This window comes from Pristiophorus japonicus, chromosome 3 (assembly GCF_044704955.1).
Source record: "Pristiophorus japonicus isolate sPriJap1 chromosome 3, sPriJap1.hap1, whole genome shotgun sequence".
NCBI lineage: Eukaryota > Metazoa > Chordata > Chondrichthyes > Pristiophoridae > Pristiophorus > Pristiophorus japonicus.
In genome coordinates this window covers 29463105-29479382 of record NC_091979.1, presented here as the reverse complement: position 1 = coordinate 29479382, position 16278 = coordinate 29463105, and the positions used below count along the sequence as shown (strand labels likewise).

Below are 16278 nucleotides of genomic sequence, written 5' to 3'. Positions count from 1 at the left end.
AGCGACCTCTCATTCTGAAACTCTACCCCGCTAGTCCTAGATTCCATTGTATTGAACACTGCTCTCTCATATCTATCTACCTGTATTATTTATTTCTATGCTGTGTCCATTCCCCTCCCCATTCATTAATATATTTCCATTCCTTCCTGTTTGTTGCAAGCTGTAGCTCAGTAGCAGCCCTCCCACCTCTGAGTGAGAAGATCATGGGTTCAATCCCCACTCCAGAGATTTGAACACATAATCTCGGCTGCCGTTTCGATCTAGTACTGAGGGGCTGCTTATAGTTGGGAGGTAGCGTCCTTTAGCTGAGATGTTAAATCGAGGTCCTGTCTGCCTGCTCAGGTGGATGTAAAAGATCTCGGAGGAAGAGGAGGGGGAGTTCTCCTGGTGTCCTGGCCATTTTTAATCTCTCAACCAGAAATCACAAAAAAAACAGATTGCTGGTTATTTACCTCATGACTATTTGTGGGACCTTGTCTGCAAATAGACTACTGCATTTCCATACCTTACAACCGTTTACATTTCAAAGGTGTTTCTTTGGCGGCGAAGGCCATCCTGAAGTCATGAAAAGTGCCACAGAAATGCAAGCTCTTTCATTTATTCATTTCTGTAATTGTCAGGATGGTCCAATCTTCCCCATTTATTTATTTCCCAGCTTCGATCCTCCTTCTCTCTTTGTTTTACATTCTAGCTGGCTCTGCCCTCACTCTTTCAGCTCTTTTTCCCTGCCCCACCCCTTACTGTTTCCATTCACTTTCCATCGTTATAGCTTCTTTTTACTTCTTCAAATTCAAATTGCCTTGTTCTTACTTTAGGTCCTTTTATTGGTCACTTGTCATCTTCGGCTTCTCCTAGGGTCCAGATCTATTACTGTCTTGAAAGTGTTCGGACCGCTGCTTCAATTAGTTTTCATCTGAAGTCAAAGTTGATCTGTCGTTGGCTTTTATGGGAAATCCTAACTGGTAGAGTCTTGCAACCCCTCACACGTATTACTGGCCCTGTGGCTTCAGTTTCATTTTATCCGATTCCTTGACATTGTGTACGTTTTTAATAACTTCCTGTTCCTGTTACTATTTTCTGAATTTTGGCATCTTCTTCAGCTTCAAAATTCAGCCTCATCCTCAATCAACATCACTAAAAACAGATTATCTGGTCATTTATCACATTGCTGTTTGTGGGAGCTTGCTGTGCGCAAATTGAGTGACTACACTCGAAAAGTACTTCATTGGCTGTAAAGCGCTTTGGGACGTCCTGATGTTGTGAGAGGCGCTATGGAAATCCAAGTCTTTCTTGATCCATTTTTCTTTGCCCTTTTCTGTAACTGATAACTTTCTTTCTAACTTACTTTCTTTCTAACTTTCTGGGAACCTGAGTCTAAGATCGGATCGGCATGATCGTATTAAATGGCGGAGCAGGCTCGAGGGGGCATATCTTTTTTACATTTTTCTTCCCCCTCTCCCTCCCTCCCTCCCTTCCTTCCTTCCTTCCTCTTCTTTTCTGTAACTGATAACCTGCTGCCTTCTTTGTCTGTATAACAAGGTTTCCCCACGGGCCTGCAACACTCTCGTCTAGGCAATGTTTGAAAGCAAATCTGTTTTTCCAAGGTAAAATTACCAGTTAGTTCTATGTCCTCTCAGCCCTCAACTCAATAACTCTCACTTTCTATTCATGCGTGCATGTAGTTCTACTTAGATTTTAAAGATGACTGGGTAATTTTCAAGTCCCTTATTTGTACCTCTGCACAAAGTTAAATCTTGCCCGTCTCCTAGTTCCTACAGTGTGATCGATCTGGTAATCATCCAGGGCATACATTGAGGTTACACTTTCATATCCTCGGGATATCCCAGGGCACTTCGGAGCTAATGAATAATTCTATTGAAGCGCGCTCACAGCTATTAGTCGGCATGTTAATAAGAAAAAAAATATTTTTTTTAAGTTTTGAATACATTCTCTGTCACTTGGCAATAATACATAACTCTTTTAACTGTTAGCGTATTTCCTTACTCACCATTACTGCTGAGAACTGCTGCCATATATTCCTGATAGTAGGAGTCCGCATAAAGCAGCATGCTCGGTACGTGGGTGGTCCGAAAGCTGAAGACAATATTCTCCCTGGAAAGGGTCATGTCCGAGTAAATGGCAGATAACTGGGTGCTGACGTTTTTGGCAATTCCATAAGATTCGTGGAAATGATAGATCACAGACGTCCCGGCTTCCATGAGTGCAGAAACCTCTGAAATCAAGAAGGGAAAGCACTGTCAGCATAGGTTTGATATAGAACAACCAATCATACAATGATACAGCACAGAAGGAAGCCATTCGGCCCATCGAGTCTGTGCCAGCTCTTTGAAAGACCAATCAATTAGTCCCACTCCCCGACTCTTTCCCCATAGCCCTGCAAATTTTCCCCTTCAAGTAGTTATCCAATTCCCTTTTGGAAGTTACTGTTGAATCTGCTTCCGCCGCCTTTTCAGGCAGTGCATTCCAGATCACAACAACTCGCTGTGTAAAAAATGTTTCCTCATGTCGCCTCTGGTTCTTTTGCCAATTACCTCAAATCTGCATCCTCTGGTTGCCGATCCTCCTGCCACTTGAAACAATTTTCTACAAGCAAAGTTCTACTGAAACGCTATCGGACCAATAGCAACGGGTGAAAAAAGTGCCTTTGGGTGTGTGTTGTCAACTGGGCAGACATCACGGCAAGGAATCAGCAAAGGGTTTGCTTTGAACCTGGACAAGCGACGGCAAAGGGATGATGGGGAAGACCCCGTATAGTGGTTATGTTACTGGACTAGCGATCCAGAGGCCTGGACAAATAATCCAGAGCTCACGGCAGTTTGAGAATTTGAATTCACTTTTAATAATCAAAATCTGGAATTAAAAAGTTGAACTAACCACAATAGTTGTCGGATTGTGGTAATAACCCAACAGATTCACTAATATCCTTTAGGGAATGAAACTTGCCATCCTTATGCTGGCTGACCTATGTGTGATTCCAGTCCCACACCAACATGGTTGACTCTCAATTGCCCTCTGAACTTCTGCCTACTTTATTTGTCTTCTTCAAAAATTATTCTATTTAAATGTTTAATATTGTGATGGGAGGTAAAGAAAAACTTTCATTAATATAGCGCCTTTCACGATCTTTTTACAGCCAATGAAAACTTTGGAAGTGTAGTCACTGTTGTAGTGTAGGAAGGGCAGCAGTTAATTTGCGCGCAGCAAACTCCCACAAATGGCAATGTTATAATGACCAGATAATCTGTTTTAGTGATGTTGGTTGAGGGGTAAATATCGTCCTGGACATCAGGAATAACTCCCCTGCTCTACTTCGAAACAATGCCAAGGGATCTTTAATACCTAACTGAGAGAACAGATGGGGCTTCAATATAACATTTTGAAGGACGGCACCTCCGACAGTTCAGCACTCCCTCAGTGCTGCACTGGTGTGTCGGACTGGATTTTTAGGCTGAACTCTCTGGAGTGGGAGTTTTGAACAGTTTCTTTGAGGAATGTTGGAGCATAGGTATGCCCTATGACTAGACCTGTGGGATCTCCAAAAATCCTATGGACAGTTTGAAGCATAAAATACAGAGTAAGAGTCGATGGTTCAAGCTCCGTACCAGAGACTTGAGCTCAAAATCCAGCTTGACACTTCAGTGCAGTACTGAGGGAACGCCACACTGTCAGAGATGCCATCTTTCGGATGAGACGTTAAACCGAGGCACCGTCTGCCTGTTCAGGTGGATATTAATGACCCACGACACTCTTCAAAGAAGTTGAACAATTTCTTCAGGTGCAAAAGCCATTACCATCTCAAGTGACCCCATCATCCCTTTTGCCTCTCTAATCTCTCCTGCCTTCCCCCCTATCTCAGACCTTCCCTTTTGTTCTTTCCTCCCCTCCCTCTTTCAGTGCTCCTTCAGAATCTGTTCATTTCGAACATTCGCCAGTTCTGACGAAGAGTCATCGTCCTGAAACGTTAACTCTGTTTCTCTCTCCACAGATGCTGCCTGACCCGCTAAGCATTTCTAGCATTTTCAGTTTTAATTTCTTCAGGTGTCCCGGCCAGCATTCCTTCCTCAACTAACACCACCAATAAAACAAAACAAATTCATTGGTCCTTCTTTTGTGGGAGGGCTCTGCTGCAAACTATCTACTGCTTTTCTGCCATGTAACAACCGTCACTTCAAAACCAGTTACATTTATACCACATCTGGACCCAACTTTCGTTGCTATACTTTGCTGGGCCATGGGGGAAGGAGCAGGGGAAGTGCACGATGGGCTGAATGGCATCCTTCTGTGCTATATCATTCTATTTCATGCTTGTCTCCATAGCACCTCCTTTTGCCTTACACTATCATCACTTTTGTCATTCAATCACTCCTGCCCTCCACCCTCTCACAGGCCTCTCCCTTTTGTTTCTTTCCATGGCCCGTTTCTTCCTAGGGTCTGTACTTGCTTAAAACCTGTTCATCCCTCAACATCTTCCATGTCTGATGAAAGCTCAGCGACCTGTAAGAACTCTGGGCTGGACTTTCCACTTAGATCGTTAGTGCCCAAAAAATGGGTGATGTGTGGGCGATCGCCTCGGCGACGTGACACGAAAGTTGAGCTGCCAAATTTTTGGCGATGTTCCAGCCCAACTTTCCACTTTTTAAGCGAAATGGGCAATAGCCTACCTTTTTGGGCGATATATGGGCGCGAGTCCCGCGATCTCAAGTGACAAGTCTAGCCCTCTGTTTCTCTCTCCACAGATGCTGCCCGACTGGTTGAGCGTTTGCAGCTTTTTCCCTTTTCACTCTAAATAAAAACCTTTGGGAGCAAAATTACCCCGCACCCCATTGGGAGACGGTAATCCTCCGGGACCGGGACAGTTATCGGCCAGCTCGGAAGTTCCACCCCCCCCGGCGCAGAATTCGGTCATTCTGCTCCTCAACGGAGTCGGAGCGCTAGCGGAGAGGCTCCCGGGGCTGAGTTCAGACCCGCGCTCCGGATCCTGGTACCCAGACACTGCAGAACGCCGCTCCCCTTCAATTAAAGGGGAGGGCCGCAGTGCACTGTGTAGTGCCTTTGGCGGCCGCCACTTGACCGCCAGGAACGTCCTCAACCAGGCCAACAGCCCGGCACCCATAATGGAGCGCCAGGCTGCAGGAGAGCGGCCTGGTCGAGGCGAGGGCCGCCATTGTAGGACCGACAAAGGAGTCGGCCGACAGAAAAAAATATAGCGGCCCACGGCACAAATGGCCTCCCCTTTAATGGGTGCCCCGGCGGCGGATGACCGCCAGCTTCGTGGCCCGTGAAGCTGGCGGTGACATCGCTGCTTGTGGGGCAATTTTCCCCCACGGGGCGCGAAGGGGTCAGCGTGGGGTGGTGGGGAGCCGGCACGGTGCTCGCGACACAAGACCCCCCCCCCCAAACCTCCGGGGCAATTTCTCTGGGGGCACTATTAACCCCCTTCCCCCGGGCGATAACCTCGTTGTGCCCCCACCTCCCCCCCCCCCCCACCCCGAAGGCACTAATGGGGCTATAAAAAAAGATCAATTTTGCCCCCTTTGATTGTGAAATGCTTCGAGATGCTTGTGGCGCAGAAACTCTGTGTGCAAATGAGGGAATTCGTTCATCCACAAAATAAGCCGTCTTCTCTTTATAACATTTAGGTCCGCATGACAACTCAGCTAGATCCACTTCTCATTTAGACACCCTACATGTCGAGAGCAAGACCTCTGTTGTCAAGTGTTATTACTTCTGAAGATACCTGCCATCATGTGCGTTCGAATGCTTCATCCAAAGCGTGAGGTTCAGCTCGGGGGTCACTTTATTATCCTCCAGCAATTGTCTGAGCTACATCATGGCTTTTTTAATAGAATGGTAGAAATGTCAACAGTTCCTGCCAACATTGCTCTCTCGATCACGGTGATAGAAAGCGCTGGGGGTGAAGCGTCACTGTATAGTATTGGTTAATAGGCCCCTTACTGCATCTGTATGAGCTTCCTCTGTCTGCTCAGTTAAGGGCGGCGATATACTTGCTTTGGAGACAGTTCAGAGAAGGTTCACTAAGTTGATTCTGGAGATGAGGGGGTTGACTTGAGAAAAAGCTGAGTAGGTTTGGCCTCTATTCATTGGAATTTAGAAGAATGAGAGGTGATCTTATCGAAACGTATAAGATTATGAGGTGGCTTGATAAGGTGGATGCAGAGAGGATGTTTCCATTGATGGGGGAGACTAGAACTAGGGGGCATAATCTTAGAATAAGGGGCCGCCCATTTAAAACTGAGATGAGGAGAAATTTCTTCTCTCAGAGGGTTGTGGATCTGTGGAATTCACTGCATCAGAGCTGTGGAAGCTGGGACATTGAATAAATTTAAGACAGAGATAGACAGCTTCTTAATCGATAAGGGATTAAGGGGTTATGGAGAGCGGGCAGGGAAGTGAAGCTGAGTCCATGATCGGATCAGCCATGATCTTATTAAAAGGAGCAGGCTCGAGGAGTCGTATGGCCTACTCCTGCTCCTATTTCTTACATTCTTATGTTCTTATTACATTTAAAAGGGCTAATGGTCTTCTTCAAATTGCAACAATGATTTTTAAACAAATGCCTTCATAGGTTACTTAAATTATGAGGACAAATTGTACAGACCAGACTTGCATTCCCTTGAGTATAGAAGATTAAGGGTTGATCTAATTGAGGTGGTTAATGTGATTGAAGGAATTTATAGGGTCGATGGAGAGAGACTATTTTCTCAGGTGGAGGTTGTCCAGAGCAAGAGGGCATGAGTGTAAGGTCATTCAGGGGCGATGTCCGAAAACAATTCTTCACACAAAGCGTGATATAAATCTGGAACTGTCTCCCCCAAAAAGCTGTCGAGGATATGGATCAATTTTAAATTTTAAAACCGTGATTGATAGGTTTTTGTTATGCAAGGGTATTAAATATTACGAAGCCAAGTTGTCTCGGTGGAGTTGAGATACAGATCAGCCGTGATCAAATTGAATGGCAGAACAGGTTTGAGTGGCTGGTTGGCCTACTTCTGTTCCTATGATCCGACTTATTAAAGCGCAAATAGTATGACTTGTATATCGGCGTTCCTTCATCGGGTCAAAATCCTGGAATTCCCTACCTAACAGCACTGCGGGATTACCTTCACCACACGGACTGCAGCGGTTCAAGACGAAGGCCCGCCACCACCTTCTCCAGGGAAAACTAGGGATGGGCAATAAATGCTGGCCTTGATAGCGAGATCGCAAGAATCAATAATCATTTTTCTTTTAAAATTTAAGCGAACTACTGAACCAGATTTCCTTGTGTTGCTACTTAAAGTGATTTGTGTATCTAATACACCCAGATCTCTCTGTTCTTTTGCCCCATGTAAATACTTGCTTTCCAAGGATTTTATGGCCTCTTTGTTCTTCCTAGCAAAATGGAGGACTCATTTGCCAATTACATGCCCATTCTGCGGGAGAGAAATTGGCCTCCTTTGCGCCTCCTGTTAGCACCTCCGTGGGGTGATAACGGGGCACTAAGGGCTTACCAACCGGGCGCGACAAAATCACTGCCACTTTCAGGTTAGCACTGGCGCTAAAACTTAATACTTCGATCTCTTCCACCCCGGAGATTGTGATGTCATCTGGTGCGCAGCGCCCCGTTACTGCCCCGGATGCAATATTTGCTCTCGCCCCGTGCAACAGCGGCGGACGTCAACAACGGCTGCTTCAGGAGGCTTTGTGACCTCGGCCAGCCGCTTGGGGAGTGCTCATTAAAGGCAGTGGTGGTTAGGTAGGGCAACATTTAATTCTGCCCTCGTGTTGGAGTTTTATTTTATGTAGCCGCGGTCGCTCAGCCCTGCATTCTCTTCGAGTAGTTGGGGCTGCTGTGCGTGTCGCGCAGGTGACGTCGCCCAACATCCACAACATTAGGCTGCAATGACCATAGCATTGGCCCTTCCCTTAAAGGGGGGGGAAGGAGCCTGTAACACCGTCACTGCTGCACAGAACATTGCTCAGCGCTCTGCCGATACCGCCCCTCTGTCTCCCGTTAGCATTCCAAGGGAAGTGGTGGCGTTTTGAGTTAACGCTCCACTTTTCTCTTGGAGCGCTAAACCAGAAGTTCCCGTCGGAATGAATTGCGTATTGCCCGGCGATAATCCTGCGCTCCCACAAAAGTTATCGCCACAAACCGGGGCGCTACGCAATTTCTGGCCCTGCAGGTTTATTAAATGTTATATGCCAGTCAATCGCTTTGTTGTGTTCTGGCAGTCATTGTTTCCAGATATCACTGTGGGTGAAAACGTGGAATCATGGTACGATGCAGTGCAGAAGGAAGTCATTCGGCCCATCGTGCCTGTGCCACCTTTTTGGAAGAACAATCCAAATAATCCCGCTCCCCTGCTCTTTCCCCATAACCCTGTAAATGTTTTCTCTTAAGGTACTTATCCAATTCTCTTTTGAAAATGAATTTCGAATCTGCTTCCGCCGCCCTTTCAGACAGCGTATTCTAGATCATAACAACTCGCTGTGTAAAATAATGTTTCCTCATGTCACCTCTGGATGTTTTGTCAATTGCCTTTAAATCTGCGTCTTACGGTTACCGACCCTTCTGCCATTGGAAACAGTTTCTCCTTATTTACTGTATCATAACCGTTCATGGTCGTGAGCACCTCCATCAAATCCCCACTTAACCTTCTCTGCTCTAAGGAAAACAACCCCAGCTTTTCCAGTCTATTCACGTAAGTGAAATCCCTCATCCCTGGTACCATTCTAGTAAATCTCTTCTGCACACTCTCTAAGGCCTTGACATCCTTCCTAAAGTGTGGTGCCCAGAATTGAATACAATACTCCAGCTGAGCCCTAACCAGTGTTTTGTACAGGTTAAGCATCATTTCCTTGCTTTTGTACTCTATGCCTCCACAAATGAAGCCAAAGATCCCACATACTTTTTTTTTAAAACAGCCTTCTCAACTTGCCCTGCCGCCTTCAAAGATTTGTACACTCCCATTTCTCTCTGTTCCTACACCTCCTTTTAAAAGTGTAACATTTAGTTCATATTGCCTCTCCTCATCTTTCCTACCCAAATGTATCACTTCACAACCCTCTGCATTAAATGTCATCTGTCATGTGTCTGTCCATTTCACCAGTTGGTCCCCCTGAAGTTTGTTGCTATCCTCCTCATTGTTTACTACATTTCCAAGTTTCGTGTCATCTGCAAACTTTGAAATTGTGCCCTGTATACCCAAGCCCAGCTCATTGATAAATATCAAAATAGGTCATTATTATATATCAAAAAGAGCAGTGGCCCTAATAACGACCCCTGGGAGTCACCGAAGTATACCTTCCCTCCAGTTTGAAAAACAACTACTCCCTGCTTTCTGTCCCTTAGCCAATTTCATATCCACTGTCCTTTAATCTCATGGCCTTTAATTTTGCGAACAAGTCTCACTCCCTCCCTGAAGTGCGGTGCCTAGATTATGACACAATACTCTGGCTGAGTCCTAACCAGTGAGTTTTTAAGGTTTAGCATAACTTCCCTGCTTTAGTGTTCTATGCCTCTATTTAAAAAGCCCAGGCACCTGTTTGCACTTGTAGCAGCCTTATCAATTTATCCTGCCACCTTCAAAGATTTGTGTATGTGAACACCCAGGTCTCTCTGTTCCTGGATCCCGTTTAAACTTATACCATTTAATTTGTATTGTTTCTCTTCATTGTTCCTTACTTATATTCAGAGGGGATGCATCCTCGGTTACCGAGGGAAGCAAGGCTTCACACTCTGTGCCGGCCTTGGCTCTGGGTCAGGAGGTCATACGTTAAGGAGCCGCTCCAGAGTCTTGAATGCATAGTCTAGGCCGGCACTGCCTTGCAGCACTGAGGGGGAGCGGATTTCTCGAGGAAATGTTAAACTATAACCCCCTGACTGCCCTCTCAAGTAGACACTAGTGAGGAGGGTGGGGGGGGCTAATATATTAGTATGGATAGAGGATTGGCTAACTAACAGAAAACAGAGAGTCGGGATAAATGGTTCATTCTCTGGTTGGCAATCAGTAACTAGTGGGGTGCCGCAGGGATCAATGCCGGGACCCCAACTATTTACAATCTATATTAATGACTTGGAAAAAGGGACTGAGTGTAACGTAGCCAAGTTTGTTGATGATACAAAGATGGGAGGAAAAGCAATGTGTGAGGAGGACACAAAAAATGTGCAAAAGGACATAGACAGGCTAAGTGAGTGGGCAAAAAATTTGGCAGATGGAGTATAATGTTGGAAAGTGTGAGGTCATGCACTTTGGCAGAAAAAAATCAAAGAGCAAGTTATTATTGAATTGGAGAAACACTGCAAAGTGCTGCATTACAACAGGACCTGGGGGTACCTGAGCATGAAACACAAAAGGATAGTATGCAGGGACAGCATGTGATCAGGACGGCCAACGGAATCTTGGCCTTTATTGCAAAGGGGATGGTGTATAAAAGCAGGGAAATCTTGCTACAGCTATGCAGGGTATTGGTGAGGCCACACCTGGAATACTGCGTACAGTTTGGTTTCCATATTTATGAAAGGATATACTTGCTTTGGAGGCAGTTCAGAGAAGGTTCACTAGGTTGATACCAGAGATGAGGGGGTTGACTTATGAGGGAAGGTTGAGTAGGTTGGGCCTCTACTCATTGGAATTCAGAAGAATGAGAGGTGATCTTATCGAAACGTATAAGATTATGAGGAGGCGTGACAAGGTGGATGCAGAGAGGATGCTTCCACTGAAACTAGAGGGCATGATCTTAGAATAAGGGGCCACCCATTTAAAACTTGAGAAATTTCTTCTCTCAGAGGGTTGTAAATCTGTGGAATTCACTGCCACAGAGAACTGTGGAAGCTGGGACATTGAATAAATTTAAGACATCAGTAGACAGTTTCTTAAACGATAAACGGATAAGGGGTTATAGGGAGCGGACAGGGAAGTGGAGCTGAGTCCATGATCAGAACCAGGCTCGAGAGGCCGTATGGCCTACTCCTGCTCCTAGTTCTTATGTTCTTATGTAAAAGATCCTGTGGCACTATTCATATAAGAGCAGGGTAGTTCTTCCCAGAGGGCCAACAGCTGTCCCTCAATCAACATCACTTACAGAAGTCAGATGATCGGGTCATTTATCTCATCATTGTTTTTGGCGTGTTGCTGCGCAGAGATCGGCTCCCTGGATAACAACAGTGGCTGCATTTCCAACATACCTCATTGGCTGTGAAGCATTTTGCCTGAGGTTGTGGCAGGCGCTATATAAGTGCAAGTTCTTGCTTTCTCAATCTTATTTGCTCTGCCTGGACTAGCCCCAGGATCAGAACTAGAACAAGGTGCCTCCAAGTGCCATACTACTTCAACAGACTATTGGAGAGGTAGAATAGAAAATTCGCATGGCTCTGGAGACCTGTGAAATGTGCATTCATTTTAATTCTTAAGGTCTAAGTTTTATTTTTCAGACATTTTCCTATTACCCAGAAATTGTGATTTGACCTGCAGGGCAGTGTGAGGTTTTCGGAAGGAGTGTGCTTTTAGCTACCTCGAGGCATGAATTCTTCATTAGCTGTACCTCTGTATTATTTATGAAAGCTTGAATATATAATTATCATTGCTGTCACAATCTTATCATCACTGACTCTTGGAATAAAGTTGAATAATGCTGTTTTTTTAAAATCAACGTTTAGCATAAACATGCAACATTATCGCCTCAGTTTATGTAAAGAGTTGATTATTCTAACTGATACGTTCATAATAAAGGATGAAACTGAGTACTGTGAACAATGAGTAAATGTGATCTTAGCTCCTTTAATAAGACTCCAGAGTGCAGGTACCTTGTGAGTGGCCTGCTTATATACAGTGCTCCCAAGGGATGCTGGTATATCTCGGGACTCCAAAAGGTAGGTCCTCTGGTGGTGGTGTGATACAGGTTGCAAAGGGTTAAATACATAACATCACTCCCTCATAAAGTTAATAGTACACTTATTTACAGGGTAAGACGATCTGGGGCTTTTTGCTCCTTTATCAATCGTCTTGGTACAAATGCGGGTGTGGGTGAGTTGGTTAGTTCTTCACTGGGCTGCTGGGCAGCCGGCCTTGCCGGGCTGCTGGGGTTGGTGAGTTCGGCTTCGTGGTCAACCGTGATGTGGGTTGCCACTTGTGTGTGTGTTGGAGGGTCAAAGTTGGTGGTGTCTTCTTCGGGTTGTTTGTAGCTGTTGGTGAACCGCAATTTGATTTGGTCCAAATGTTTTCTGCATGTTAGTCCATTGGCCAATTTGACCTGAAACACCCTGTTCCCCTCTTTGGCTATGACCGTGCCAGTGAGCCATTTGGGACCATGTCCATAATTGAGTACAACACAGGGTCATTGATCTTAATATCGCATGACAAATTTGCGTGATCATGGTACATACTTTGTTGATGCCATCTGTCCTTGACGTGATCATAGAGATCAGGGTGGACAAGAGCAAGCCTTATTTTCAGCGGCCTTTTCATGAGCAGCTCGGCTGGGGAACCCCAATGAGCGAGTGGGGTCTGGTGCGGTAGCTGAGCAGCACTCGTGACAGTCGGGTCTGCAGGGAGCCTTCCGACACACGATTCAAGCTTTGCTTGATGGTCTGAACTGCCCATTCTGCCTGGCTGTTGGATGCGGGCTTGAACGGGGCAGATGTGATGTGCTTGATCCCATTGCGGGTCATGAATTCCTTGAATTCAGCACTGGTGAATCACGGCCCAATGTCGCTGACTAGAACATCAGGCACGCCGTGCGTGGCAAACATGGCTCATAGGCATTCGATGGTGGCTGTGGACGTGCTCACAGACATTATTGCGCATTCAATCCATTTTGAATAAGCATCCATGACAACCAAGAACATTTTGCCTAGAAATGGGCCCGCATAGTCCACATGGATCCTCGACCACAGTTTGGAGGGCCACGACCACAAATTTAGCGGTGCCTCTCTGGGTGCATTGCTCAGCTGAGAACAAGTGTTGCACTGGCGCAGGCATGACTCTAAATCTGAGTCGATGCCGGGCCACCACACATGGGATCAGGCTATGGTTTTCATCATTACAATGCCTGGGTGGGTGCTGCGTAGGTCAAAAATGAACGGTTCTCTACCTTTCTTGGGCAAGACCACGCGATTACCCCACAACAGACAGTCTGCCTGCAAGGACATTTCGTCTTTGCGCCTGTGGAATGGCTTAATTGCCTCCTGCATCTCCACTGAGACGCTGGACCAGCTCCCATGGAGGACACAGTTTTTTACCAAGGACAGTAAAGGATCCTGGCTGGTCCAGGTCCTGATCTGGCGAGCCGTAACAGGTGGCTTTTCGTTTTCGAATGCATCCATTACCATGAGCAAGTCCGCAGGCTGTGCCATTTCCACTCCGGTGGTGGGCAATGGTAGCCGATTCAGAGCATCAGCGCGGTTCACTGTACCCGGTCTATGGCGGATTACATAGTTGTATGCCGACAGCGTGTGCGCCCATCTTTGAATGCAGGCAGAGACATTGGTGTTAATGCCTTTGCTCTCAGAGAACAGCGATATGAGCGGCTTGTGGTCAGTTTCAAGCTCAAACTTGAGGCCAAACAAGTATTCGCGCATTTTTTTCATCCCGTAAACACATGCCAGAGCCTCTTTTTCAATCATGCTATAGGCCCTTTCGGCTCTGGATAGAATCCTGGATACATAAGAGACCGGTTGCAAAATCCCTGATTCGTTAGCCTGTTGTAACACACACCCGATCCTGTATGACGACGCATCACAAGCTAGCACTAATCGTTTACAAGAGTTATACAGGACAAGCAGTTTGTTTGAACACAACAGATTTCTGGCTTTCTCAAAGGCAGCCTCTTGTGAATTCCCCCATACCCAGTCATCTCCCTTGTGCAGTAGCACATGTTGGGATTCTAGCAGGGTGCTTAACCTGGGTAGGAAATTACCGAAATAGTTGAGGAGTCCCAGGAACGACTGCAGTTCCATCACGTTCTGTGGTCTCGGCGCATTCTCGATGGCCTCCGTCTTGGCGTCGGTGGGTCTGATGCCGTCTGCTGCGATTCTTCTCCCCAAGAACTCGACCTCCGGGGCCAGGAAAACACACTTCGAGCATTTTAACTTGTGTCCCACGCGATCCAACCGACTAAGAACCTCTTCCAGATTCTTCAAGTGCTCAATGGTGTCCCGACCTGTAACCAGTATGTCGTCCTGGAAAACCATGGTGCGATGAACCAACTTTAGCAGGCTCTCCATGTTCCGTTGGAAGATTGCCGTGGCCAACCGAATCCCGAACGGGCATCTGTTATAGATAAACAAACCTTTGTGCGTGTTGATGCAGGTGAGGCCTTTCAAAGACTCCTCCAGCTCCTGCGTCATGTAGGCCGAGGTCAGGTCCAGCTTGGTGAACATCTTCCCTCCAGCCAGGGTCGTAAATAGGTTGTCTGCCTTGGGTAGCGGGTACTGGTCCTGTAGCGAAAAACGGTTAATTGTTACTTTATAGTCCCCACAAATTCTGGCCATGCCGTCACCTTTAAGTACCGGGGAAATCGGACTGGCCCACTCGTTGAATTCCACCGGCGCGGTGATGCCTTCTCACTGCAGCCTGTCCAGCTCAATTTCCACTTTCTCACGCATCATATATGGTACTGCCCGCGCCTTGTGATGGACATTTCGTGGTTAATGTGTGTATCCCGTACACTTCTGCCTCCTCGGTACGAGTCTCCAATTCAGCCTGATCCACAGTGGATCGACCTTCCTCTGCATTGTGGTGGTTTGCAGGATTTGCACGGTTTGCAGCTCGCCTGCACATTCGCTGGAGGTGTCCCGTTGTTCTGCAGCCGTTCCACGCATAGTGCTTGAAGTGGCATTGATGGACCCGATGATCACCTCCACAATGCCAACAGGGTGTTAACTGCCTTGCATTAACGATTGATGGCGGACTCTGGGTCATCTGAGGTCGTGCAGCAGCAGCCGGCGTGTATGTTCTGCCATGTATATTCCTGCTTGAAAATGATGTTACTTTGAGCACAGTACTGGCCGAAACCTCTTTATGCTGCAAAATTTGTGTGGTTTGTCGCTGGTGAACATAAAGGCCAGGGCTATCGTTATGGCTTTGCTCAGATTCGGAGTTTCACCCCTCAACAGTTTATGAAGGATTACCTTATGACCAATGCCAAGCACAAACAAGTCTCTCAGCATTTGTTCTAGGAATCCCTTAAATTCGCAATGTCCTGCGAGGCCCCTTAGTTCGACGACATAGCTCGCCACTTCCTGGCACTCCGACCGTTGACACGTATAGAGCCGATACCTCGCCATCAAAACACTTTCCTTAGGACCAGCGCACACAATTCTTCATAGGATTTAGTTGCTGGTTTTACCGGAGCTAGAAGATTCTTCATGAGGCCATAGGTTGTTGCCCCACAGACAGTAAGGAGGATCGCCCTGCGTTTGGCAGCGTTCTTGTCCCTTTCCAGCTTATTGGCCATGAAGTATTGATCGAGTCGCTCCACGAAGGCCTCCCAATCGGCCCCTTCTGAGAACTTCCCCAGGATACCAACTGTTCTTTGCATTTTTGCGCGGTTATTCGTTATCTCGTCGCCAACTGATACACTCATAATAAAGGATGAAACTGAGTACTGTGAACAAAGAGTAAGTGGGACCTTAGCTCCTTTAATAAGACTCCAGAGTGCAGGTACCTTATGGGTGGCCTGCTTATATACAATGCTCCCAAGCGATGCTGGGATCCCTTGAGACTCCAACAGGTAGGCCCTCTGGTGGTGGTGTGATACAGGTTGCAAAGGGTTAAATACATAAGTCTAATCAAAACTGATCCAGCATTCTAACGCAGGGCCCCGTCTAAAGAATTAACATTTCTTTCTTTTTCAGATGCCAATCGATGCGCTGGACATATTCAGCTACTTTCTGCTTTTATTTCAGGTTTGCTTGGATTCAAAGTTTTCCTTTTAATCTTGGCTATTTTAAACAACAGTTGCATGACTGTGTCAGCTGTGGCTCAGTGTGTACAAAATCTAGGCTGATATTCCAGTGCAGTGCTGAGGGAGCACTGCACTGTTGTGGGTGCCGTCTTTTGGATGAGACGTTAAACCCAGACACTGTCTGCCCTCTGAATGGGACGTACCAGATCCCATGGCAGTATTTTGAAGAAGAGCAGAGGAGTTCTTCTGGTGTCCTGGCCAATATCACTAAAACTCTGATCATTTATCATGTTGCTGTTTGTGGGATCTTGCTGTGTGCAAATTGGCTGCTGCATTTCTTATATTACA

The 16278-nt window shown here is 46.4% G+C and overlaps 1 protein-coding gene across 1 annotated transcript in view; it reads right to left on the bottom strand.

Moving 5' to 3' along the window:
• Nucleotides 1-16278, bottom strand: part of LOC139253699 (contactin-associated protein-like 5) — a 1150822-nt gene that overhangs the window by 202358 nt on the left and 932186 nt on the right. The window contains exon 19 of the mRNA XM_070873518.1: nt 2009-2233. Coding sequence (XP_070729619.1) covers nt 2009-2233 — 225 coding nt within the window. The remainder of the gene's footprint in view (nt 1-2008; nt 2234-16278) is intronic.